The 27,691-nt window shown below is 46.3% G+C and overlaps 1 protein-coding gene across 1 annotated transcript in view; it reads right to left on the bottom strand.

Moving 5' to 3' along the window:
• The window catches only part of FUCA1 (alpha-L-fucosidase 1), a 113,218-nt gene that overhangs the window by 84,293 nt on the left and 1,234 nt on the right, over nucleotides 1-27,691 (bottom strand). The window contains exon 2 of the mRNA XM_078680819.1: nucleotides 129-263. Coding sequence (XP_078536945.1) covers nucleotides 129-263 — 135 coding nt within the window. The remainder of the gene's footprint in view (nucleotides 1-128; nucleotides 264-27,691) is intronic.

The raw sequence follows: 27,691 nt of genomic DNA, 5'->3' as shown, positions 1-27,691 counted from the left end.
AAAGTAAGGAGCAGCACAACAGTGGGACCGATTGATTGCCCCGATCCAACTAGGCATTAAAGTGACTACAGTATACGCTAGATTTGTGTTCAAATCAAATCAAAGACGAAAGTGATAAATGCACAAACCTTTTCCGGATAGCCTTGGCCAGATCACCCACTAAATCTCGACGGGGTCCAGTATCCACAGAGTTCCAATTCCAAGATACTGGGGACTCCCAGTTTGTAAAGCCTTCGTGGTGCTTTGTTGTAAGTACGACATACCTGTGAGAAACAAACAGGAAAGTTATCATGCCGCCCCTCTGCACTACAAAGGAGAATACAGAAAGGTCTAGGAAAGTCTCGCATGAAAGGGAAAGATGGTACTAAACAGAAATGTAAACAGTATTGCAGATACATTGCATAGAAACCACATTGTAGCAAATTCATCTAAAAACAAACATCTAAAATATTTTCAAAGAATGAAGAAACTTAAAATCAAAGCAGACTATGGCACAAATGAAAGAATCATGTTAGAAAGTGAGAAAAAAAAAAACGAAATTGGTGAAAAAAGCACTCGCTCTTTTCCTGGGCTGGCCTTATTGTGGGCCTGTTTTTAGAAACTCTAGTGATTGTTGGAGTGCGTCACCACTATTCTAGTGCTAAAAGCACCTTGGTGTCTGGGTAAGTCAGAAAAGGTCCCGCTTAGAAACAACACACAGAAAATGGCTCTTATGTTTTCGCCCCGCCGGTTCGCTCCCCACCCCCCTCAATCGAAGGTTCAAATTCTGTTGGCAAGTGTCATTCCACCGCTTCCCTTGCCTCGTCCCTTCACAATTGGAAGGGGTCAGGGTGCAGTGCTCAGACTGGCAAGTGTCAGGCTGACAGCCCTCTAAATTAGCTGCGACAGTGGAAATAAAGCTCCATTTGATTACAATTCATGTGCCTCCATCCCTAGTCACCAGGGCTGAAGTCCCCAAAAAACAAGAGGGAGGGCTCGCCAAGTTAGGCAGGGTGGGTGTGACATCACTGCGTGTGACATCATATGGAGTGACAACATGGCGCATGACATCGCATGTGGCATCACAGGAAGTGGCATCACAACGCATGACCTCACATGAAGTGACATCAGATCATAAGACCTTACAAATGTTTAGCGAATATGTGACGTTACAACGCATGCCATTACATCGCATGTTGTTGCAACGCAAAACTTTATCCCGACATTCTGTCGGGGGAGCGCTGGAAGTTGGAATAGATTAATTTTCTATTCCAACTCCAGTGTGTGCAACAGTAGGGAAGGTGTTGGAGTTAAATCCAACACCTTTGTCCCACTGCTGCACACCTTTTGCGTTGCAACGGCATGCAATGTAATTGCATTCGTTGTAACAGTTGAGTTGAAAAAGTTGTTTCCCATGTGTAGGATGTCTATCATGATTACATTTAAGCACATTACAATATTTAAATTAGATTTTGGATTGGGCTTGTTGCAAAATATTGACGCAACACCAATGCAAAATCTGGGCCAAACATATACCTTTTTCTTTTTAAACTGTAACAAAGAAATTGGCAACAAGGAGAAACATAGCAGTAAATCTGTTCTGCTTAATTGGTTACAATGTCTGTTTTTAAAAAAATATCTTATACGGTTAAGGCACCTGCTGCAGAGATCTTTGTGTGCCATCAATGAGCCGGATTACGATGGCGGTTGGATAAGCGTCCTATCATCACTGTGGGAATGAAAACCGCCCAACATGTAGTCGGCAGTTCCACCTGCCAAAGCACAATGCAACCGCCGTGTGGCCGGTCAGAAAAATACCTTTTTCCATTGCAGCTTGTGCTACTGCCCATAGAAGGACCTCAGCACAAGCTGCAATGGGAAAAAGGCATTTTGGCAACATCCAAGCACCATGTGCCAAGCACCATCTGGTGCCTGGCACACAGTGAATGGTTGTTTGGGGATGCACAACGGTTGCCCCATAGTGCTTGGTCATGGAGGATTGGAGGCGCCAAATTCCCTTTCTTTCTGCCTTTAAATGGAGGTAGGGGGCGGCGGAGCTTACCGGCAACGGAGATGGCCGCCTAAATTCAGAGCTCCGTGCTCAGACAGAAAATCCTGCTTGAATCCTGCATTGACCGGAGGCATTCCCATGGCGAAAACCGCGGCCCCGTGATGCTGCTGGGCTCGGTTTTCAAGGGAGCTGACCAGCGCCAGTGAGGGTTCAGTGCTCACGGAGTTGCAGGGGTGACGGTGCGGTGCGACAACTAGGCTGCGGATCCCCAGACTCAAGTTGACGCCTGGCCGGCCGGTAGTGAGTGCATGCCGGGACACCTCGCGGTGAGGTGCTGGTTGGAAACCTGGTGCGGCTCTGGACCTCCTTGTGAGTGGCGCTTGCATAAGGAGCAGGGCCTTACCCCTTGATGGCCGATCCCGGGGAGACTGCAGTTGGCGCGAGGCGCACGCCGGAGGATTGCTGCTATGACCGGGCTGTCGTGGCTGTGAGCACCTTTGTGTGGGGCGATTGATAGTCTTAGAGGGCATATTTGTGTGCCCTGGACAGCTGTGGTACCTGATCGGTCCTTATGGGCGAGATGCAAGCTCATCTATAGACCGCCATTTTGGCCTCTGTTGACTGACTGTTACGTGGGCTGCTGCCGGTTGGGGTACGCTGCGCGCCCTGCTTGGCCCTCTCACTGGGGGTCTTCTGGATCACAGACTGGCAGCTGGAGCCGGAGATCGTGCCACCACTGATCCGTAAACAACACTATATACTGTGGAGGCTCTCTTATGGATGTCTGCTTGGTGCCCACTAGGCACCGACTAGCCTGCTGGGGTGCACCGGTTTCCTTGGTAAACACAGGTGAGGAGTATTCGAGTGATTCCTTGGGGGCCCCTACTCGCATTGTCGGGTTAGTGGATCTTTGGTGTGTTGGTGTGCACTGTGCTGCCCTCCATGAATGCAGTGCTGTGGATTGAGTTGGAGTGTTGATACTTTCCCCCTTTCTACACCAGATATATAGTGTGGAATCTGAAGCTGGCACTGTGCTGTCCTAGCCGAACTTGGAGAGTACTGCTGTGGTGTAACACTATGGGGAGAACAGATGAGACGCAACAGAGACTGTCCTTTGACCAGCGCAAGCCCAGGGACCGCGCGCTTTCCGCGGTTGAACAAAGCGATACAAAAGGGGATGATGGACGGAGCGTTTGAGCAAATCAAACACTCACCCCCAGTCAACTGATCTGGGTTTAATCCATCACCATTCTTTAGCTCACTCCGCCACCCCAATTCAGACATGGCCATATGCAAATCAGTCTGACCCTGTGCCTCATGGGAACAGTCCAGCCCAAACTGCCAAGCTATGTCTTCCCTGGACCAGAAACAAGCATCCTGGGACCGGTTTCGGGTTCATAACCCTAATCAGCCAGGTTATCTTGAATCCAGTGGCAAAGTGAGAAAGGGACTCACGTCTGAGCATACCATGCCAACTATGAGCGAACAAAGCGATACAAAATGGGATGATGGACGAAGCGTATGAGCAAATCAAACACTCACCCCCAGTGAACTGATCTGGGTTTAATCCATCACCATTCTTTATCTCACTCCGCCACTGGATTTAAGATAGCCTGGCTGATAAGGGGGGGATAATTATTTCAAAGCACTCGGGGGGGGGGGGGTCCTCCGCTCCATACGTACACGTCTGACTGACTTAGAGGGGAAAATTAAGATTCTTAAACGTTGGTTGTAGACAGACATAGATAGCTCAGATAAGGGTGAGCTTGCAGAGTTATTAGGTGAATACAATGTGGCAGCTGATGATGAGATCAAGCACCTTGGTAAATATGCCACGGCTAGAGCGTACGGCGAGAGTGAGCGACCTGGGTTGGTATTGGCGCAACTACTCAAGAAACGCAGAGAAACGATGCAGACAGTGCAGGTTAGGTCTGCTGAGGGAGAGCTTTTAACTGAAGTCTCTGATGTGGCTGATAGGTTCCAACAATATTATTCTGAGCTGTATGCATCTAGGAACGCCGCGACTGAAGAAGAGCTTATTGATTATTGGTTGTATATACGACTCCAATGGCTCACTAATACACACAGGGAATTTCTCATGCGGCCCATAGAAAAGGATGAAATCCTTCTTGCTTTATCTAGCATGAGGGTGGGTAGTGCGCCAGGATCCGATGGTCTCACGGTTGCATTCTACAGGGCTTTCTTAGATATATTCGTCCCACAACTGGCTAGGCTCTTTGATGATATGTGCGTTACAGGCCATATACTGCGCCCATGTCCGAGGCAGTAATGTTGCTCTCCCCAAACCCGGAAAACCCTCGGAAGACTGTGCTTCATACCTCCCATTGTCCCTGCTTAATGAGGACACGAAGATTTGTGCTAAGATCCTTGACAATAGGCTGGTTCCTCTGGTACCAATATTACTAGCACCAGAACAAGCGGGGTTTGTACCGGGCAGAAATTGAACTTATAACTTACGCACGGAATTTGGCGCCTTGCAACACATCAAGCCTGAAACGCCAGCTGTGGTAGTTTTTCTTAGATATAGAGAAGGCATTTGATTCTGTTGAGTGGCCCTTCATGAAGCATGTCTTGACTAGAATGGGAGTGAGCTCAGTTTTTTTACAACTAGTTGGCACTCTTTACAGCAAACCCAATGCTCGCATAAACATAGGCAATATAGTGACTGACTCAATCCGCATAACTCGTGGGACGAGGCAGGGCGGTCCATTGTCCCCACTGCTTTATGCTTTGGTGGCAGAACCCTTGGCATGTGCGCTGAGGGAATACCATCAAAATTGAGGTTTAAGCTTCCCACGATACAAAATTATAGTCTCCACGTACACTGATGATACCCATCTATACGTCAGACACCTGGAATCTAATCTCTCAGCTGTGCTTCAGTAAGTGGTGCGATTCGGTGGGCTTTCAGGATTACATGTTAATTGGGCAAAGTCTAAAGTCTTCCCTCTCGCACCACTCGTTTTGAGCTGGATTACCCTTTACAGTGGACCACAGAGGCGGTCAGATATTTAGGAATCAATATACACACAGACTCTGATACGGTCTTTAGGTGAAATGATGGGAAGGCCTTTAGCAGGCTGGAAGATGATGTCGAGAAGTGGATTAAGCTACCGCTATCCCTTCTTGGTAGAATATCCAGCATGAAAATGGTAGTGCTCCCACGACTTCTGTTTTTATTTATTAATATTCCCATGGGGCTCCTGCGGGTTTTCTTTGACAGTCTCACCTCCCTGATGGTACGACTGGCGTGGGCGGGTAAGCAGTAGCACGCGAAGTGGCAAATTTTAGTACTTCCCTATTCTAATGGCAGACTCGGAGTGACGGATTTAAATTTATTTTATAGGGCTGCACAGGGTTCACATGCTTACTATTGGATGCATGGCCCCCCGGATATACCACATCTTCGAATAGAGTCAGAGGTTGCAGCTCCGCTCCCACTCCCACTCCCACTCCCAGCACTGCTATTTCAGGCTGCAGATCGTAGGACTTGCATATCAGATTCTGTAAATGCCACAACGCATGCCTGGCACCATTTATTGCAATTGCAAGCTGGCGCAATACTATATTTTCCATCAGCTTTGCTGCATTGGTGTATATGGTTACCCCCCTGCAAATAGAAAGGAGTCAGGCATGCGCTCCAAGCAATGGGTATGTGCAAGGTGGGGGGAGGTATTTGACGACGGTGTTGCAAAAAAGAGGACTTCGATACTGATAAACCGGAGCTAACCACGTTGACGAGATTTCAATTTCACAGAGTGCGACATGCTTTGAGAGAATTATTGGGTGAGGCCTACTAGAACCACCTGCACGCTCTGCCTTGATGCTCACAAAACGTGCAAAATCTCTGCAGCGTATAGTAGCCATCATTTATTATTTATCCATGTCCTCTAGGGCTAATCAGTACACCAAAGCACGCTTGGAATGGCAGAGAGACCTGAGCATAGAAATAGCAGATAGTATGTTGTACTATTGCTGCTCCAGCACAAAGCGGATCTCACTTAATGGTCGTCACCGCCTGGTACACTTTAAATATCTGAATAGGGTATACTACACACTGGAGAGGCTGCATAGGTACGGTTTATGGGAGAATGCAAATTGTGATTGTTGTAGGGCAGGGGTTGCGGATTTCATCCATCTGGCTTGGGCATGTGCAGGTGTTGCTGCCTTCTGGATACTGGTGTTTAAAGAATTTGGACAGATCACAAAATTGACCCTTAATCCTGACCCGGCACTGGCATTGTTGGGTTATTCCAAGTTAATTCCAAAGGTGCTCCGCAGGCTCATAGACATGGGAATGCTTATGGCCAAGCGTAGGGTCGCACTTAACTGTTTTTTTGGCCCTATCCCTACACTCGCACAATGGGAGAGTGACAGGACAGATTGCTCGACACAGACAGATATTCAGCGAGCTTCTTCCTCCGTGCAATAGGCCTAAAAACTTTTGGGAATTGTACAACACTTACCAAAGCACAGCTGCCAGCGGCGCTAATGGGTCAACCTCACAGACATGTTTGATTATACCGGACTGGGGTTTTCCTTTACTTACCTGTGGACTGGGCCGCTGTGGATACACGCCATAATGTGCTGGGGCATCATACATCCATCTAAGATGGTCAAAGTAACAGATGGGAACTATGGGCTTGTCGCTGGACTTTGATTTATCTGTAATAGCATCATTTGCTACTGTTGGTCATATGCTGAATACAGGTGAGACGTATAATGTAATGCTGCATTTAGGAGTCTCATGGTTGTATGTTTTTTGATGTTCTTTTTGAAACTCAATAATATATATATATATATATATATATATATATATATTTTTTTTTTTTTTTTTAAATGGTGGTCAGACCACCATATAAAGGCAAAGGGAAAGGGACATCATAATCCCTACGGCGGTGCCTTTGCTGGCACAACCCCCATTGTAGGGATTACGTTTCAACTGACTCACCTAGGGGCTCAATGAGCCTGTCTGAGGCGTTATTCGGTCCCTCCTACTGCTGCTCTCTCATCAAACGCATCCTAATTGGGCGGCCGGACCGTTATCCTGGCTGTCAGGCAAACTGCCACCACAGCCTGTCAGTGGTGTTACACCCAACATCCTAATCGGGCCCTAAATCTCAGGGAATAATAATAATGGTAAGATAACTCTGGAGGATAACTTATTTGCTGGAGAGATCTGCGTTTTGCCTAGTCCTAGTTTTGAATCAAAGTAGCATAGAGGGTTAATATGTCTCCTGCAAAGCACATTATGTAACATGCAGATGGCCAATTTGTGTTTTATGTAAACGAGTAAGTGGGTTACTGCTTTTAAAATAGAGATCCTTTTGTTTCTTTCAGTTAATACATTGTGATCCTAATATAGCACAGTGAGGTATGGAGGACAAGGGGCTCCTACACCTTGTAACCTTCACTGTCTTAAGTAACACATCCTTTATATTGATACACACAGATATGATTTATTGTCAATGTATAATCTGCAAGTGTGATGTTAAGCTCTCGGACACCCTGAATTGGGATGAGTAGTGAAGGCTTTATAACACATGTACACAAATAACAATTTAAATACCACTGTTTTGTTTTATTTCTTTTATAGAGCTTTAGCACTACTGTAGTTCTAAAGTGCTATAAAAGAAATAAAACAAAATAGTGGTATTCAAATTGTTATTTGTTTAAATACTGGGGCGTCCAACACATCTGACATTCTTACAGTGTATCCATTTCTATAATATATAGGGACTGAACAAAGTCAAAAGCATTTCTCTCATAAGTACCTGTGAAGTGATAAGATGCGAGCCTTTGTTTCACCTCCATGGCATCTAGGTGTGAGGCTCCAGATAGCTCCCAGCCACAATACTCCCCAAAAAGAAAAAAAAAAGAAGAAGAAAAAAGAGAGACCAAAGTGCCCCTTAACTTTCACTTTTGTGACGGGCAAAGCTGGAATCGATTGCCCCTTCCCCGCCTGCATGTTGCTGCTCGGGGCAAAAGCAGACAACGTGCAGGCACTGCTGAAAGTGTCCTGCTGTCAGAAAATTACACAGGGACGAGTTCCGCATATTGGGAGAAGTAGGAAAGTAACGTATCACTTCACTGAAGGTGGCCAGCTTTGCAGCAGGGTAGACGCCGTCCACTCTCTGAAAACAGTGGGTAGATGTGGTCTACCTGCGTCTACCTTCGACTAGAGCCCTGCTTGACATCCAATTTTCTTTTGAGCTGGTTGCCGGTTGTATTTATGGCACCTGTGTGTATTTGTTTACTTCTAACACACACTGTGAGCCAAGGTCATGCAAGTAGGGAATCTACTAGGCCGCAAGAGATTTTCTAAAAATAAAATGTTGAGCGCTGCGTGCCTCGCCCTTCCCTCATAACGCCCCATCAGCTTCTTGGAGACTTTGCACACCGAGCCTTAATCGGTCACATGATCACACTGCAATTTAACTAAACTAAATGTAACCAATCAAATGGTGTCATGTCTTCCACCATCTGACCCTCTCCGCACCAGAGCCGTCCTTCTGTGTGCTGTGTATGCTGGCACACAGAAAGGGGAAACTGGGGATAGCAGCTGCCAGCAGTAAAAATGTCAGAGTAAAAACAAACTCTCAAAGTGTACTGTGTAAAAATAATGAAAGAACAGTGTTGGGATGCCTTGAAGCCCCCATAGCAGGATGTAGTGATGTTGACACCCATCACAGGTACAAGACTGTCAAATATATTAACATAATTTATACTGCTCATCAGCAAAGGGGAAACTTAAGACTTGCTGTAAAGTTTGCATTTTAATGGCATACTCTCATTTTGTAAACGGTATCCAATGTTGCCCTGCATATGTGGATTAACCCCGTTATAGAAACGTGACGTTTGTATGCTATAGTTCATAAATATAGCAGAACAAGCCTCGTGGGCTGTGATCACAGCCTTAAATAAACATTCCTAGCACATAATTACATATTGTTATGAACTTAGTGGGGTTATCATTTGAGTGCAAAATGTACATACTTGTCCTCCCCACCACTGTAAAAAGACCATCAGACTTATTTAGAGACATTTACTAACCCAGCATTCAATCAACGATTTATATTTAACATATTGAGCTTAGTCTGTTCCATTTGATGGAATATTCTATTGCTTATTGGGCCTGAGAATTTACAAATTAATCTAATAACATTCTAGCATGAGGAAAAACAACAACACGTAATTACCTTAAATAGAATGGCACATTACTGCATGGGAATACACATCGGACACGAGTTTATTAAAACACATTTTTTCTATGGGAGAGTCTGCGCAGTATACCTACTCATCATTGTATGATCTGTGTCTTATTAGCCAGCATGTAGAGGCACAGTTGATATTTAAATGTTCAGTCCCACGCTTTTAAGTGACGAATCATAGGATCACACCCTTTGGTAGCATTAGGGGGCCATGTCTAATATCTCTTCTATGAATCCCAATTAGTCTTAAACATGCATCTATCCCTATTATTAATACACAGTTTCATATTCTGTTCGGCCCGACCATTAATGCATCTGCTCTTGTTGACTTTGCAGTGTCCTTCTACAGAGCAATCACAAAGCTGTTTAAACAACGCATTGGAATAGCTGGACTGCCATCGTTGTTGGCAACATTATTGTTGCTTAAAGTCATGCAAGGCCTAATGTGACTGTGAAGTGCACATACGAACATGCCACAGTTCATGGGGATACATCCATCTTAAGCACAGATGTAGTTACTGTGCAAAATCACACTTGCCCAGGTGGATCTCAAAGCACTCACAAAGCCTAACTAACAGTGAAATAAGATAAGCTGCATGCAAATGAAAAACAGAGAAAGAAAACTTGCTGTAATGAAATATTCCCAAAGTATTACATGACAAACTATGTAAAAGCTGGAGTTACTACATTCATTTTATTTGAGATATTTAGTAGAGCAGTGTCCTAATCAAAGGTGCACACTCGAAACCCTCTGCTGACTGCCTATAACTGTTGTTTTAGTTGTGGCTGGTTTAGCCACAAGGATTTATAAAGTAACAAGCATTAGCAATGCCAATAAGTCTTGCTTTCAGTTAAAAATGTGCAACTTTCATTTGGGAGATTAGGAATTCAGTAACTTAACACATTTGCACTCTGTTACTCATCCTTGCACTCATGAATCTATTCATTTATCTCGTGGCAGCTGCCTCGGGGGGAGGGGGGGGGGGGGGGGGGGGGGGGGAAGTCAGGATGAAAAAATAAACGTACCGCCTTTGCCACCGCATCCCTCGCACGCCTCTCCTCCGTCTTCTTGTCTTCTTCCCGGCTGCTGCCTGCAGCCTTCAGCGGAACCACCCAGGCTTCCGACTCTGCCAGCCAATCACGATGCTGCAAGATTAGCGTCGCGACTGGTCGGAGCGACCTGTTTGGCTGCTCAAGCAGTGCCTGGCCAGGTTCTCTATGGAGCGGTGCAACACAGCCCAATGGAGAACATGCCAACTATGCAGGACGGTTTAGCCGGCCCTAGACGGCCGGTCAAAGTGTCATGCGCATGTAGGGAGGGAGTACAAACCACTCCTGCTCCCTCTGTGACTAGCCAGCCCCGCCCAGCGTCGTAAAGGAAAATAAAATGATAATAACTTCTTGTTATTATAATTTTATTTTTATTCTCCCCTGCTCAGTGGGACAACGCTCCTCCGCCTTGGCAAAGGAGCTGCCACTGCATCGATCCACAGACTCATTCTTTCATTCATCCACTTATCCAGCCGTAACAGAACTCACACACAATTTCAACAAGCACATGCAAAATAAATAAAAAGAATTCAAAGTAGGATTATTGGTAGTATGGGGGCCTGGGTCACAAATAAGAAAGATAACAGTATTTACTGATTGTTTTGGAAGGCAACTTAGGGCAACATTTCTTCATATTCAGGTTTTTGGTCCATGTATTCGGTTCCAACATTCTAATGGTTCACTGATTCTTCGGTAGTTAGCGGGAAAAGTTAGAGAAAAAAGTAATATTTGGAGGAAAACAGAGCAATTAATACAGTTTATTTTCATTCGTGCACTGTGGATTTTTGACTCCGTGGCGGATCAGCTAAAGAGAAAGATGCCTAAGAGGTTTTCAGTCATTACATTAGGAATCATTACAGTGTGGCCCCTGCATCAGGAGTCACTATAGTGGGAGTACCTTTACATTGCATCTTCGCAGGTAACTTTATCATTCATTTGTTCTTCTATTATCACAGTCCTTACACATACAACCTTTCTGTACAACCTCGGACTAGGTACAGGTCCACCTCTCACCCCCTTCTCCTGGTGCCCCTCTCACTTCTCCCTCTCTCAATCGTACTCTCTCACACATCACTCTCGCGCTCTCTACCGCACAAATCCAACATTCCTCATATTAATTAACTTTAAGTCTTTCAGCACAGTTTCTTAACCATAACTTTACAAAAAATCAAAATGGCAAACACCCACTCCTCTTTTTTCGTTTTTTTCTGCGTACACAAGCGCAACCACTTTATGCATCTATAACCTTTTCTCCCCTTCTTTCTCATACACTCTTTCTGCTACTCTATCTGCGGTTCATTCAACACTTCATACACAAACTACCTATCCCTCTCAATCTTACTTTCTATTTTATACAGCTCTCATCCCTATCTATTCACCATGCCACACAATTCCACCACACAAATATACAACACACAGTGTTTAATCTGTGCCGGTGGATTTCCGTGTTCAGCACCAGCACTTAATTGTTGGCATCAGGACTTTTGACAGTCTGCCACATGGTGGCGCTGCATATCTAATTTAGAGATCAGAACAAGAACAGTTGTTTATTCCTTCAATATAAAATCAACATTACTAATACCGGCCACCTAAACTGTTCTTATAGCATTGGGGGCATATAATAGTCTGAATTCTCACACTTGTAGCAGTTTGATGGTTAGTAGTTATGTTGGGACTGTCATTACCAGCACTGGCAGGGGCAATGGGCGTCGTAAGCTGCAGTGGCCTTCTGTGGAGGGACCTGGCACTTATTTCTTTACTAATTAATCACCGACTACCCACCACACAATTCTACAACTAACCATTACTATTCAAACCACATAATTCCACTACAAACAACATATAACCACTCCACTAAAAACAAAAAGCATGAGTACAAAACGTTATCATTTACAACACCAATAGCACTAACTTTCACAAACGCGATACTGATTAATTGCAAAGGCTTGTTTTTATGGCTGAACGAGGTCATTACGGGACTTGGCTCTAGAATGCTTAATAACGAAAACCTATTGTACAAAAACTTGCTTGCCAGGGTAGTAAGTAGTGGCAGTATTTCAGACAATAGAAGTATAGGAAGAGGAACTTGGCTGGGCTGCCCTCTTTCCCCTGCTGCTATTTGCTCTTTTTTTAAAGCTTACCTGCAGCATTTGAAGAAATCCTCCAATATATATCCTCTTAAATGAAACTGTGCTGGGTTTAGTATAGCCGTTTACCAAGATGACGTAACTATTTTTACAGCCATACTGGCTACCTGAGCTAGAAAGAGATGCAGCAAGATTATTATTATTAGTCGGATTTGTATTGCGCATAGCTGCCCCAGCAACAGGAGGTCCCAGCGCCACCAAACCATAGACGTGAGCCAAGGGATGAAAATGAAAAGTTAGGCAAAGAAAAGCCAGGTCTTTATGGCTTTACTAAAAGAAAGGTGGTTCTGGATCGCTCTGATGAAAACAGGGAGCGAATTTCAGAGTTTCGCAGCCAGGCTGCGAAAAGAACGGCCACCAGCTCTAGCTTTCAGAACTCGAGGAATGCTGACCAACGTTTGGTCAGCAGATCTAAGGGGGCGCCGCGGCACGTAAAACTCTAACAAATTGGCCAGCCCTAAAGGTGCTTGTAGGGTCAGGATCCTGTGCAACCATATTGGTCTACTATCTGGATAGGAGATTAATTCCTTAAAGAATTTAAGTCTATATAACTACCCTGACCGCCTGTACATCCATTTTAAGTAGAAATGGCAAATTAGATGGGGGTACCAATCTCCTATACATGTGTAATACAATAACACTGAACTTGTATTCACTAATCTCTAAATCAAAGCACATTTTTGAACATTGGAATCGGCTGCACATAGGCTTTATAGGTAGAAGATATTTAATTAAAATCATGATATTGCCTATATTTTGTATTTGTTTAGGGCAATACCTTTGTATCTACCTGTATCCTTCTTTAAAGAAAAAATAGAACCAACATGGAGAATACATTTGACAATAGAGTGCCTTTGTAAGTCACTTCGTCTTCTGCAAATTCAATAGGATAAAGGGTTTTAATGCATGATGCTAAAGAAAGAGTGAACTGTCACAAAATGTGTCAACCAGGTTTTGCATATGAAACAAATAGTCACGGTTTTTGCAATAGACTACAATCTTTTGTAAAATTTGTAAAGCATAAGCGCCAACGGCTCCAGGTCAGGTGTGTCGACTTCAGTCAGTCTTGACTTTTTATTCAACATCAGTTGACATGTAATGATTTTGAGACCATAAGGGCGGTTTTAAAAGCAAAACTACAAGCCCAGAGAGCAGCTGGCTGCTATCTGAAAATGTCAGGATAGCTTACGCTATTGCACATGCCTTGGAGCCACCTGTCAGCAGTATGAAGAGCAAATTAAACAAATAAATATAATATTTTTTGGTTAACGATTTTTTTTAACTTTCTGGTACAAAAAGAAAAAATGCTTACAATTACAACTCCCAATGATTGGCCCACAACTAGTCCTGCTAGATAGCTGTATACAAAAATGCAGGCCAGCCCCGGCTCAGACACGATTCAGGAGAAGGTTAGTGGATTTTTTTTTCAGGCAAGGGGGCAGAAATTGCATTTTAAATGCAAGATGCCCACATTTACACAGCTAATTTGCACGTATTATGGAACTTCAAAAAAAAAAAAAAAAAAAGGGGTGACTCCTAAGAAACCGTATTGTCCAAAACAATAAGTGTGCTGATATGGCACCACCTGTGAACCCCAACCTCCTTTATAGGTCGAAGCCTACCAGACAGAGCAGCTGTCTTGTTTGCTGAAAACATCTTAGGGACATTCAGAAAGCTTCCCTGGGTATACATTCTAGCCATTGCTTATCGTTGGCTTTGTGGTTTGTAACTCACTTTTCCTTGCTTTGCTGGCTCTATATATTTTTTAGGCTGTTCTGTTTGAGTTAGTCCTTTCCCTTGCCCAAACCCTGTTTACTGTATCCTTCCGAAATCTCACTTTCTGTAAACAGGCATTTAAATCTTGTTTTTATGTTATCACATTTGCTGTGCATTTAAACACAAAGGTCAAATGTCAGGCTCCATCTTCCGAGGTAGACTGGTGTTTCCTTTTCTTTCTGTGACTACAAAGTGAGAGCATTTATAGGAAAGCAAGAGGAATGCAGATTACTCTTCCCCATGGAGTTCACGCTTGCTCCTCCCATGCTCCTGTTTACAAGGCTGTTACTTAACCCTTAAAGATGTCCTGCAGGGAGGAGGTGCGTGCACATTCTGTGGCAACAAATACTCATATTGAGGTTCTTTTATCAAAACACTGTTGGCTTTTGCTTAATGTGTCCCTTTAGTGAGCGTCTAATACTCTTTCTGTTTACAGCCAGCGAGTCAGAGTACCAAAATCCTTTAATAATAACACACATTGGCAAGTCAAAAGGTTTTGCCTATACCACTACACTTAATGAGCAATAGCTTCAGTATGTGCTACACGTGCAGTAGCAACGTGCCATAAAAACCTAGATAGCGGGGGGCGGAGCTTGCCAGCGTCGATGGTGGACGCGTGAGCGCTGAGCTCCTCACCGATACCCACATTATCCTGTAATTAAATCCTGCCATTGATGTGCCTTGACTACCCTGCGGTGGAACCTGCTTAGGAGTGGTGATCGGTGCCTCCGGTCAGATGTTCGGGCTCCTGGGGAGCGCCACGCCAGCTGACCATTGAGGTGCTCGCAAGGCGGCGGACTAGGCCTCAATCCCCGGTCTTGCTTTGAGGGGTGCCTGCCGTACGTCGCTGTGCGTGCGGCGCACCATTTGGCCGCCTCCCGCGGCGCAGCAGATTGGCCGGGTCGGCGGCTCACAGCACATTCCCAGCTCCTTGTGCTTGGACCCGACAGCGCTGCAGGCCTGGAGAAGCGTCCCCACCCTGGTACTGATATTTTAGGCGGCGGACGGGAGCTGCGGCCTGCTTAGGCTTCCGAGGGCGGAGTGTGCCTGGGACGAGCACGGAGCCCCGGGCTCCACAGGAGACACACCGGACCACACAGAAAATTCCTCGGCGACCCCCGACGTTGGAGCCCCCACCACAGCATTGTCCCGACTGGGGCGGGAACCCTACAAGACTGGCATGCAGGCAGCGCTGAAAACTCGCGCGCTAGGCCCTGATCCCCGGCCTCTCCTGGGAGGTGAGGCGACACACGTGACTGCGAGCGCGGACTAGCGCTCTGGACGCCACCTGCGCACTCGCTGAGGCGGGGGATTTTTGCATGGAGACATGGCACAGGGGGCACCTTCACGAAGAGTGTGCTGAAGTAAGGTGAGGAGTGTGGAGGGACTGTGAGAGCTTGGTGCGGTGGAATCCGTCCACCACATGCTAGTGGGGGACGGCTGGACTACACTCTAGGCACCACATAGACTTGAAACGCGAGGTGAGGGGTGCACGGGGGCACCGGAGGTACGTCTGCTTACACAGTACCCTTTGCGCGACGGACCCTGGCCCCCCCCTTCCCTGCCTCATATTGGGGACGCCATCACAGCAATCCTTGTGCGTAGGGGGTTGCACAGACGCCAGGAGAGCCTGCAAGCGCGACTGGCATGGCTAGTTGGCCTAGCAGTGCGGACATAGTACTTCCGATCTGATCGATTCACTGAAGACAGGAGGCCTTCGCCACCCCCGTGAGCAGAGTGAATCGCGTGACGGGGGCCCTGCACCCGGATAGACATTGGCGCAGGGATTCCGCGGGCAGCACATAACGGAGCACAGTGGATCACTCGACGACCTTTGCTGAGTACACAGGCTATAACTTGCGGAGGATTGCGACTGACAGCGTTTCAGAGTGTGCTTAGGACTGGGGGTGGCGAGGAGTGGACGGACTCTGTAGTGCCCTCTGCATAGCGTATTGCCTGAGCTGGATGACTGACGGACACGCCATGGGAAAGGGCGACAAGTCTCAGTCCAAGCTTGCATTCGATTCAAGACGTGCGAAGGTCCCGGATTCTCAGGCTGCAGGGACATCACCACAAGCTACGGCTCCCGAGAGCGGGATGTGCTCAGAAATTAAAGAAATGCTGACAGTCATGGAGAAAGGACTGCAAGATAGCATGGCATCAATCGGCACCAAAATTGACGCCCTCTCCTATCGTATGGACCGTATGTCAGAGAGGGTTGATAGACATGCGGAACGCCTCGACATGTCGGAAAGGAGAATCACGGAGGTCGAAGAAGCGCAAATGGAGTGGGACAAGGACCGCAAGCAGTTCAGTAAGCTACTACAAGTCATTCAGGACAAGTCGGAGGACTTGGAGGCGCGCTCCAGGCGCTCGAATATACGAATAACGGGAGTGGCGGAGACGACAAACACTGGTAAAATGGAGCTATTTGTTGAAAAACTCTTGATCACTCTACTGGGCGAAGAAACCTTCTCACCAATGTTTGTTGTGGAGAGGGCGCACCGCACCCTGGGACCCAGGCCAAAAACTGGGGCTACAGCGAGGCCAATCATTGCCAAACTCTTAAATTACAGAGACAGAGACGCGGCGTTGCGTGTGGCCAGAGAAAAGGGGAATCTACAGTTCGAGGGTATGGACATATCTTTGTATCCGGACTTCACTGCTAAGGTACAAGAGGAGAGACGTCATTTTGCCCCATACAAGAAGCAGCTACGAGAACTGGGCCTGGACTATGCGATGCTGTATCCCGCTAAACTCCGCATAAATAAACAAGGCCGGTCTCACTTCTTCACAGACCCGAGGAAGCTGCAGAAAACCCTGAAGGCATGGTCGAAGGAGCAACGAAATGGTCCGCGTAGCCAAAATGAAGAACGCGAAGAAACTGCACTGCTGGATGAGCAGGATTGAGCGAGAGGCTTGCTTCTCAGTGCATGGGTGGGGCGGGTTTCGTTGTCGCACTACTCCAGAACACGGTGGGCGGTTGGACAAACTTGCAGAACAGAAGCCCATATGAGAGTGCGCAAGCGACTACTGGGTGAGATCTTACCACTGATTGACTACCGGATATTGCTTGCCGCACTGTTTGCATGTACTGTTGCTAGTTATGTAGTAATCTATGATGTGGCCTCCTGCAGGGTGCTTATCCCATGTCTACGAGTAGAATCATTTGCAGGGGCGTGGGGGAGACGACAGTGATTGTTGGGATGTTTGGTGGAACCTTGCGCTCTTAACAGTACATGTAATGGGGAAGTTGTAGGGCGGGCAGCTGAGGTAATAGAATGGTGAGATATCCCACTTTGCACGGGGAAAGGGATGCATAGAGTTTTTTGAGAATTGCCGAGCTTACAACACACAATGGTAGACAATATGGGTATGTAAGTGTAGGGGTCAGAATACATAGAGATCTGTTGGAATTGCGACAGCTGACCAATTTGGCGACCTCTGCCCTAGCGCCCTTGGCTACTATGGTCCCGACAGGGGCTACTTGGATTAAAGTTGGGGTTGGGTTGGGAAAGTTCGGGGGATGGGAGGGTGTGGTATACTGTCGGGCCGAGGTGGGGGAGGTCTGCTGTGGGTGGGGGGATGGGGATTGTTTCACGAGATGCCGCTGCATACTGAAGTGCTCAGAACTGCTCTGTGTGATGGTGACGACAGTGACGAATTGGTGATGAACGCTCAGTGTGTGATTGATGGTGTGTGCTCGCCCATGTCAGCAAGGTCCCGCACTGTTCCCTTTGGTGCACTAGTGAGAAGACACCGGCTTTGCTCTTTGAACCCTCCCTGTATGCTGCAACACTTTCTGCTTGGGTACTCCACATTGTACTGCTTAAATTGCAATGTCTATGGCTGAAGCGACAACTCCCTGCTTGAATGGTGACACGGTATGCATCAGGGCCCTGACATGGAATGTGAGGGGCCTTAATGATTATCGTAAGCTCAGAAAGGTGCTGAACTACCTACAGAGACAGCGCATTGACCTGGCCCTCATTCAAGAAACGCACTTGGTCCCAACCAGTAAAATGCTAACTGCTAGAGGGCTGGCGGGATGTACCGCGCAGGCAGGTTTCACTTTGCACTCCAGGGGGGTACTCACTTGGGTCAACCCCAAATCCAGACTGCAGCTTACGCTTTTGAGAGCAGACCCGGATGGTAGATTTGTTATCTCGAGGTGTGTGGGGAAAGGTCACGACTTTATAGTAGTTAATGTATACGGTCCGAACTATGACACCCCCGCATTCTACAATGCGTTGGCCAGATCGTGTGCCCCATACGCAGATTCCAAGAGGTTATGGGGGGGCGACCTCAACTTAGTGTTTAACCCGGATGTAGACAGGTCGGCGGGGCCTCCACGACGCCCGGCGGCAGCGGCACAACAGCTACAAGCGGAAATGATCACACTAGATTTGGTTGATGTTTGGAGGGACAAATATCCGGACACAGGGGGCTTCACGCACTACTCGTCTTTCCACAACATACATACATACAAGAATAGACTATTGGTTGGCGTCACGAGTCATAATGAAACACGTACGGAGATGTGAGGTATTGCCTCGCACGTTATCCGACCATTCTCCTGTTCTGCTGGTGATTGACACCCCAGAGAGGAGAATACCCCCCTTTACCTGGCGGTTCCCTCCATACTCACTGCTTGATGAGACTTTCCGGGCAGAGCTGGCCGAAGAGATGGACTCATTTCTTGGCACTAACATTGGGTCGGTCGAAAATTTTTCCACGGTGTGGGAGACTTTTAAGGTGTTTGTCAGGGGTCAGGTGATGGCCAAACACTCTAGTGGACTTAAGGCTATACGGCAGAGACTAACTTACTTAGAGCAGAGTATAGCGGAGCTGGAGCGTGCACACCAGGCGAGCAATGCCAGGGCCGACTTGACTTGAATGCAAGAACTACTCCAGGAATTTAACGATGAAGCAGACAGGGAGGTGCGCCACCTGGGTAAATATGCCTCAGCGCGAATCTATGGCGAGGGGGAGCGACCGAGCTCTCTGCTGGCTAAGATCGTGAAGGGCAGCAGGCGAGTCTCCCCGCTCAAGGAACTTCATACTGAGGGGGGGGTCAGACTCTGCGGGGCGAGGGCGACATGCTCACGGAATTCAAAGACTTTTATTCGCGCCTTTACTCTGCTAGATTAACGGATGTTGAGGACGAAATAGACAGTTACCTGAGCTATATCAAGATGCCCTTTCTGGAAAATTGGCCACGGGAATTCCTAATGGACCCGATACAAAAGGATGAAATTGCGGATGCTCTAGAAGGCATGAGATCGGGAACCGCCCCCGGGGCGGACGGATTGACGGTGGGCTTTTACAAAGCCTTCAAAGAAATGCTAATACCCCATCTCTCCACTTTATTTGACGAAATATGTGAGACGGGGTCGAAGCCCCCATCTATGCGCGAGGCTATTATAGTCACGATCCTTAAACCAGGGAAGCCCCCTGAGCAGTGCGGGTCGTATAGGCCATTGTCGATGATCAACGTCGACGCCAAAATTTTCGCGAAAGTGTTAGCGACACGCTTGGCACTGGTGGCCCCGGGCTTGGTGGCGCCAGAACAAGCCGGTTTTATCCCCGAACGCAACCTGAACTATAACATTCGCACGGTGCTGGGCGCGATTCAACACACCCGCCAAGACACAAAAGCCATTGCGGTCTTCTTAGACATGGAGAAGGCTTTCAACTCCGTGGAGTGGCCCTTCATGCTCAGGGTGTTGAGGAAGCTGGGAGTGGGCGAACCCTTCATCCAAATGTTGGGAGCACTATATCACAGTCCTACGGCTAGGGTACGGCTGGGAGATGCGGTATCGGATCCCTTTCCGATTAGTAGAGGAACCAGGCAGGGCTGCCCCCTTTCGCCGCTACTATATGCGCTGATTGCGGAACCTCTGGCGTGTGCATTCAGGGAATACCACAGACACAGGGCTATCAGCTTTCCGACATACAAGATAGGGATTTCCATGTATGCTGATGACACGCTGCTCTACGTCAGAGACCCTGTCAATAACTTATCTGCGGTCTTACGGGAGGTCGTGCGCTTTGGGGCACTTTCCGGACTTCGTGTGAACTGGACGAAGTCGGTGGCGTTCCCGTTAACGGGAAGCACGGATCGTTTTGACATGGAGTACCCTCTAGTGTGGTCCACAGACCCGGTCAGATACCTCGGCATTCAGATACACACGGACCCGGATATCTTAGCCCGTGAAAACTACGGCGTGGCCTGCAGCAGGCTGGCTGACGATGTGGAAGGGTGGTGTAAACTCCCACTTTCCCTCATGGGCTGAATTGCTATCATCAAAATGGTGGTACTTCCCCGTTTCCTTTTCTTATTCTTTAACCTCCCCATAGTAATGCCGAAATCCTTTTTCCGTACTCTCATGCAGCTTCTCATTCGATTGGCATGGGGTGGTGGACAGCCTAGGGTGAAGTGGGAGGTCCTGATGCTCCCGTATGAGCAGGGAGGGTTGGGAGCGCCAAACTTTGAAAGGTACTACCGGATCGCACAAGCCACGCACTTACACACCTGGATCCACGGACAACCGGACACTCCGCATGTGATAATGGAGCGCCTCTTTGCGGCCCCCGTTCCTTTACCTGCTACAGTATGTGACCCCATGGACCGCAGGGTGGGAATACTCGACTCCGTTATGGCCACCAATCACGCTTGGCACTCGATACTACGTCCACAGGCCTGCGAGCTACTGTATTCCCCGCTGATGCCGATTGAATGGGCGAGATGGCTCCCCACGATTGTGGAACCTGGGGTAGCCAGGGCCCTACACAATATTGGTATTAAAACTATGGGAGATTTATTTGAGGCTGGTATGGTCAAGACCTGGGGACAAGCCTCACAGGGCAGAGAGCGCCATACGCTTCTAGAAAAATTTCAATACCATAGAGTGCGTGGAGCCTTTCTGGAACTGCTTGGCCCGGACCTAGCAGAGCCCCCAGAGATACCGGAGTTCACCTACGTGATAAGAACTAAATCCCAACATAAGTTGATTACTAATCTGTATAAAATTGGACACCAACACTCCCAAGTAAACTACACCAGGGCGAGATTGGCATGGCAGACGGATCTGGGCGTACAAATAGACGACGCCATGTGGACCTACTGCTGTACCAGCACTAGGAGAGTGTCCCTGAATGCCAGGCACCGGCTAATTCATTTTAAATATCTGCAACGGGTGTACTATACCCCGGAAAGGTTTCACAAATACGGTCTGAGGCAATCGGCGGAGTGTGAGAGATGTCACGCGTCTATTGCCGGTTTCATGCATATGGCATGGGAGTGTCCGGGAATACAAAAATTCTGGAAGGCGGTTTTTAGCGAAATGAGCACTATGATTGAGGTGGAGCTTCCGCCCGATCCGGCCCTGGCTTTGCTGGGTTACTCCAAGCCGGTCCCTGCTTCGTTGCGCAGGCTCGTAGATATGGGTCTCTTGGTGGCACGTAAAGTTGTAGCGACCTGCTGGATGCGAGAGCCTCTGCCAACCCTGAAGAGATGGTCCAGGGAGATGCTTTACTGCAATACGCAATCGGAGGCCTTCGGAGAGCTGCTCCCACCTAGAAGTCGCCCTAAGAATTTCTGGGGCTTATAAAAGGCTTATTTAATAGCAAAGGATGCGGAGAGCGACACACAGACACCTTCACAGGAGGGACGAGAGGGGCCGAGGGCTGACACACGGCAATAGATAAGAGCTGTTGGGGAGGGACTTCACGCTACTCCCTTTCTTCCGGCATTGGTGGGCTATGGGCGGAAGACACGTTACTAGACACAAATAGCGATGCACACAACATAGAGAAGGGGGGCAAGGCGAGGCGGGTATGCACCCATGAGACTCCAGATCAATCAGCACATGCACAGAGTCCAGAGCACACATCACAGAAGGACTTAGGAATTGATGGGCGCATCTAGTTTGGGCCGGTTGGGGGAGGGGGGAGTGTGACAGGGGGGGGAAGTTTGGACTAACGGGGGGGAGGGACCTAAATGATTGACAAGTTTCTCTTTTTCTTGTTTGTATGCAATATGTAATATAGTACAGACACGCATTGGTACATCCACTGGTCATTTATTATACTGTGAATGAAAGTTCCTATTTTACCTCTGTTAACACTGAACATGATTCCTGATCTGACGATGACAGACAATGCAGCCGGCCCGAGAAGGGATGTAGGCGAGTGACACTGTACTACTTACTGTTTCCACTGGTTAAAAATAAAAAATAAGTTAAAAAATAAAAATAAAAAATAAAAAAAAACCTACATAGCACAGATTATTGCTTTCGAAAAAATAAAAACAGGAGCCCAGAAACCAACAACCTTATTTAAATTACAGCCTTAAACATCCTCCTTATGTGAAAACATAGTTTTTATACTATTTCGTGAATGGGTGTGTTGTCAATAATGAAACAGGCAAACATGTTCCACTGAAACAACAATGGCATACCACCAGGGCTGCTTTAGCAATGCTGGCGTCTGGTGCAACACTCTGCCACACCCCCCCCCCCGCCCCCCCACTTCACTCTATGCCTCTTTACTCTACTCAAAGTGGTACAAAAGGGGGTGGTGATGGACGGAGCATCTGAACCAATCAAACACTCACACCCAGTCAACAGATCTGGATTTAATCCATCACCATTCTTTAGCCCACTCTGCCACCCCAGTTCAGACATGGCCATATGCAAATCAGTAAGACCCTGTGCCTCATGGGAACAGTCCAGCCCAAACTGCCAAGCCATGCCTTCCCTGGACCGGAAACAAGCTTCCGAGGACCGGTTTCTGGCATTTCAGCCTTCTTCAGCCCGGCTTGCTTGAATCCAGTGGCAAAGTGAGCAAGGGACTCACGTCTGGGCATACCCTGCTAAACTTATGGCGAACAAAGTGGTACAAAAGGGGGTGGTGATGGACGGAGCATCTGTAAATGTAAATGTATTGCGACTTATATAGCGCACGTATCACCCGAAGGCATCAAGGCGTTTGCCTTGGGAACCCGTCCTGGCTTTTCCCTGTGAGATAACCCCTACTGGGTATCCCCAGGGTGAAAGCCAGGCATCCCGCAGCGGGTGGGCCGCCGTAGTGGAGATTAAGCAACTATTGCCCAGAGTTGCAGCGTGGGACCCCATGATTAGAATAGGCACCGAGGCGAGAATTATCGAGTCAGTGGACATTTTGGGCTCAGGACCCTGCCCCCGGGCCAGACCTCTGCATCAGAGTCTGCCGCTCTAATCAGTGAGCCACACTCCTCCACTCCATCTGAACCAAGGACTGGTACTCGGAAGCTTCGAGTAGACGCCAGTCAGAGGAGACGTGAATTTGAAGAGCTTTAAGGAGAGCACACACCCGTGCCGCACCGGGATTTGCCGGTTTGTTTGATAATTTGTTCATGATCCAACATTTATTCTACAATTGGAATACTGTTGTAGCCCGTTTTTGAATACTGGCGTCTTCACTTCAATTTGATCATTTATAGTTGGTACCCTTATCCTCGAACATCACTATTCAAGAAATTATTGTGTCACCCCGCCGGGTTGGAATTATCACCGGAATTGGGCTTCCAAAATTTGGACCCAGCCTTTAGTTCTTAAGAGTTGTGGATTAACGTTTGTCTACAACGAAACATGTGTCGGCTGGCTGCTTGTAATTACTATTTGACACGCAATTAAAAAGAAATAAGATTGGAACAAAGATTCTACCGTTCAGAGTGTCCTATTTTCTGAAAAATTAATCATTGTATTAATGACTGTATATGTGTGCGCAGGATTTATGTTAATTGTATGGTTTTACTATACAGATTAAGGGGTTTGTGAGCGTCTCCCCTTCCTGCTAGCACCATCCCTTTAGGTTTCTCAACACACACACGACGTAACTATTGCTTGTGCGCCACAACTTCCCGACTACTAAAACCAGTCTCTATCTACTTACAATTATAAATTACAATAACTTTTATTTAAGTATTAATTTTTTTTTTTTTAATTATTGGTAAAATTAATACTTCTAAGTCACGTAAATACAAAACATGTTGCATTAAAAATGCTACAGGTGTCACATTTTCAAAAAATAAAAGTATTACCATTGTAAATGACAAAGCTATTAATTTCACAATTTTCAAAAATAACAAACAAATGTGTCATGTACAGGACAAATAACTAACTTTCCTAATTCGAGACCTATTGCATTGCAAATGCTTGTTTGTATTGTTATCTTATGGGTACATACAATTGATTACTGGCAGACAAGCCCCTTTGCAGGAGTGCATACATTGTCAAACATTTATTAGATTCAAATTTGCGGTCAATGGTTACCTCATTATTTATAAGAATATGTTGGTTATGTGTGGCTGGGTAGGATTGAATCTTATTCATGGCCCCACCTCCATTACCTTTAGTGCCCTTGAAGAGGAAAGGTTAAAAGGGTGCAGTCCGCGCTGCATTCAGCAGAGTTGCCTGCTGAATCACATGATGTTTCTTCATCCACGTTCTACTCCAAACCACATAAAAACATACTTGCTTGGGTTAGTATAAGACATTCAAACTAGGAGGTGCAATTCAGATATCAAGCAGCACCTTGAGCCAGGCAACTCCTGCGGCAGGAAAATAGCTGCGGCTGCATCATCTTGACATGGGAATGTGGTTTACTATAAACACCTAAGAAAATCAATGCTTTTTTGGGATTAAACGAGCTTCGATATTTTCCAACTTGGGCATAAGAAGCATAAACATGAGCGGTCAACAATATAAGAACTACATTATTAAAACAAGTCGATGGAGAGAGATCAATCCAATAGATATACACAGTGTAACACGGAGTTTGTCCGCTGTACCATCTGCAACCACAATCAACATGTCATGTCCAAGATACCCTGGCAAATATTCTACACGATGGCCCACAAATTGCACTCCCATTCAAGTTAGTCAGTCCAGGAGATGAGGCGCCTGTAATGAAATCTCCAGCACCACATGGTTTCTTCAACAGTGAAGCTGATGCAGTCTATGAGGCCTCAGATCTTACATATATGATTCAAAAGAGGGGCACGAATTCATTTCTTGAACAGTTCTATATAGCATTCATGCACTTTGAAGTATAAGTGCACATTAAGACTGTAAAACAAACAATGACGATACTGTCTTACATTGAATAATGACAACTGAAAGAATGAGTAGATTCGAAGTAAACTAATGTAAGGTAAATGGTGTGCAACAAAAAACAGAGATAGGGGCAAGAGACATCTGTTAGATACCACCACAAAAATGCACAATAAGATTTGAAAACTCCAGGCTAGCCAAAATCCGATTTGGGGGTAAAAGCTGTCAGAAGGGAAATGTTTTTTAAACACTTTAAATTCCATACAATTTTGCAAAATTGATATTCAAACCAACTTAAAACTACAGAGCACAACCACCACCGGACCCTCTGCCATGCTGCAGGAGGACTGCTCTCTGGCTAACCTCAGAGAACCCACCACCAAAACTGCTCTCAACTTACACTCTCAAGGACCTGCATTTCTCACTTGCAAACAGTGAATTTCCTGATCCTTAAGTTCCCAACAAAGGGGAACCTAAGGACCAGAGTGTTAACCCAGCAAGGTTCAGAGGGACCAGTATGTGCATAAAAAAGTGTGAAAAAGGAGTCAAGAGCCACAGTAGCAAGGGTAGTAATCTTATAGGTGCAAGCCACTGAAAGCTCAAGCCAGGCTCGAGCTTGAACCCTAGCTCTATCTCTGCTCGAGGTCCTGTTGTAAACTGGAGCCCATAACGAGGTAAACTTTCATGAGGCTTTGGCCTGCCACCCTCACTCTACCCCGGATGTCCTGTTACAGTGTCGGCCCATCATCCTGTGATTCTGGGCAAATCACTTAATCTCTCTGTGCCAATTAAAAATGAATGTGCCCTTGTGGGATGTAACTTGTGCTCGGTTCCAGTTTGCACTATATAAGAACTGCAGAAAAAATTACAAATAGGTCAAAACAAAGCTGAACATTAAGAAAAGACAAATGGATACGAAGTTAGTAACTGATTTCTACAAAGTGACACCAGAAAACCTGGATAAAATCGTGGCTTTCCTGCTTATGTGTAATTTTAAGCAAATACTTTATTTCACCAGAATATCTTTTTCTTCATTATCACATATTAAAGTACTGTTGAAATATGTGAGTCCAAAAGACCAACTTTACAAAGATCTATTGCGTTTGATTTAATAAACAACAGCGTTACCCTGTAACAAATCGGGCCATCATCGGGTTTACATGCGAAATGGCTTGCCTTCTTAGTTCACTAATGGTTTGTATTTAAAACCTAGCACTTTTAATAAGTACTTCTCAGTGCAGTGCTATAATGTGATGCATGAAGACAAAGCTCCCACGTTGTACAGCAATACATTTTTTCCAGTTTTGAAGAGACTTTCACATATTTTAAATGATGTGTTTTCTGTTTGATTTACACAGGTCGCGTGTATCGGCTCTAAGAGCCAAGTCAGAGCTTTGGCTTGGCTCTGGCCTGGCTCTTCCTGTTAATTGGTTGGCTTGCCCAACTCTAATTAATTTCAGAAGCAGGATACCGGCATCTCTCATTGCGCCCCGATTAGCGGGCCAGGCGGAGAGCGGAATGTCTTGTAAGCAGCGGGCATTGGAAAGTCAAACTGCAGAGTAAGCTAACAATAACAGAGATGGAGTTACCCACAACAGACAGTACTTACAGCTCAAACGTGCCTTGTTGGCCATCTAACAAGAAGTAGACAAATGTAGTGAATTAGGGATACCTTCCTTAAAAGCCCACAGTGAATATTCCAAAAGACCGAACTACACAAAAGAATGGTTGAATAAATTCTGAAATGGATTTGCCTCTCCTGTGAGCGTGTCATGAGTTATCAAATGTGAATGAGATATACTTTACTCAGTGAACTCATAAACTGGGGGTCAAGGTGTGGCATAGAATACAGGGTAGTGTCACGAGGGGCGTAGCTTAAAAGCAGTCAGTCAACAAACATTTATTTTAAAAAATCTGCTTCAAAGAAATTAACAATAAGGACAAAGGTGACAGTAAATATATCCTAGCTTACTTAATTTTGCAGGCACTTTTGTGAAAGTTGCAGGATTTTTTAAAAAGTGGATGTTTTACTGATCACAAGAGCGTGATATTCTGGGGGTTCTGGTAAGAGAATTCCAGTGGTTAACACAGTTCTTGGGGAGGATAGTGTTTTGTCTAGACACGGTTTTGACTCATAAAAGTAGCATAGAGAGTTAAGGTTACTGTGCCAGCTACAAAGCACATCGTGTAACATGCAGGTCACAGTTTTGTATTTTAAGGAGATAGGTAACTGGGCTACTATTTATGACACTTTGATCACGTTCTTACTTCCAGTTCATAAGTTGCAGTCCTTCTAACATATAACAGAGATCCATGTCTTAGTATCAAGGAACTTCATACCAACAGTAAATCATTTTCTTTCTCAATCTGTTATTCTAAGTTTGCAAAGAGGGGTTCATT

This window comes from Lissotriton helveticus, chromosome 3_1 (genome assembly GCF_964261635.1).
Source record: "Lissotriton helveticus chromosome 3_1, aLisHel1.1, whole genome shotgun sequence".
Taxonomy (NCBI): domain Eukaryota; kingdom Metazoa; phylum Chordata; class Amphibia; order Caudata; family Salamandridae; genus Lissotriton; species Lissotriton helveticus.
Note: the sequence above shows the minus strand (reverse complement) of the source record. Positions and strands in the feature narration are given on the sequence as shown.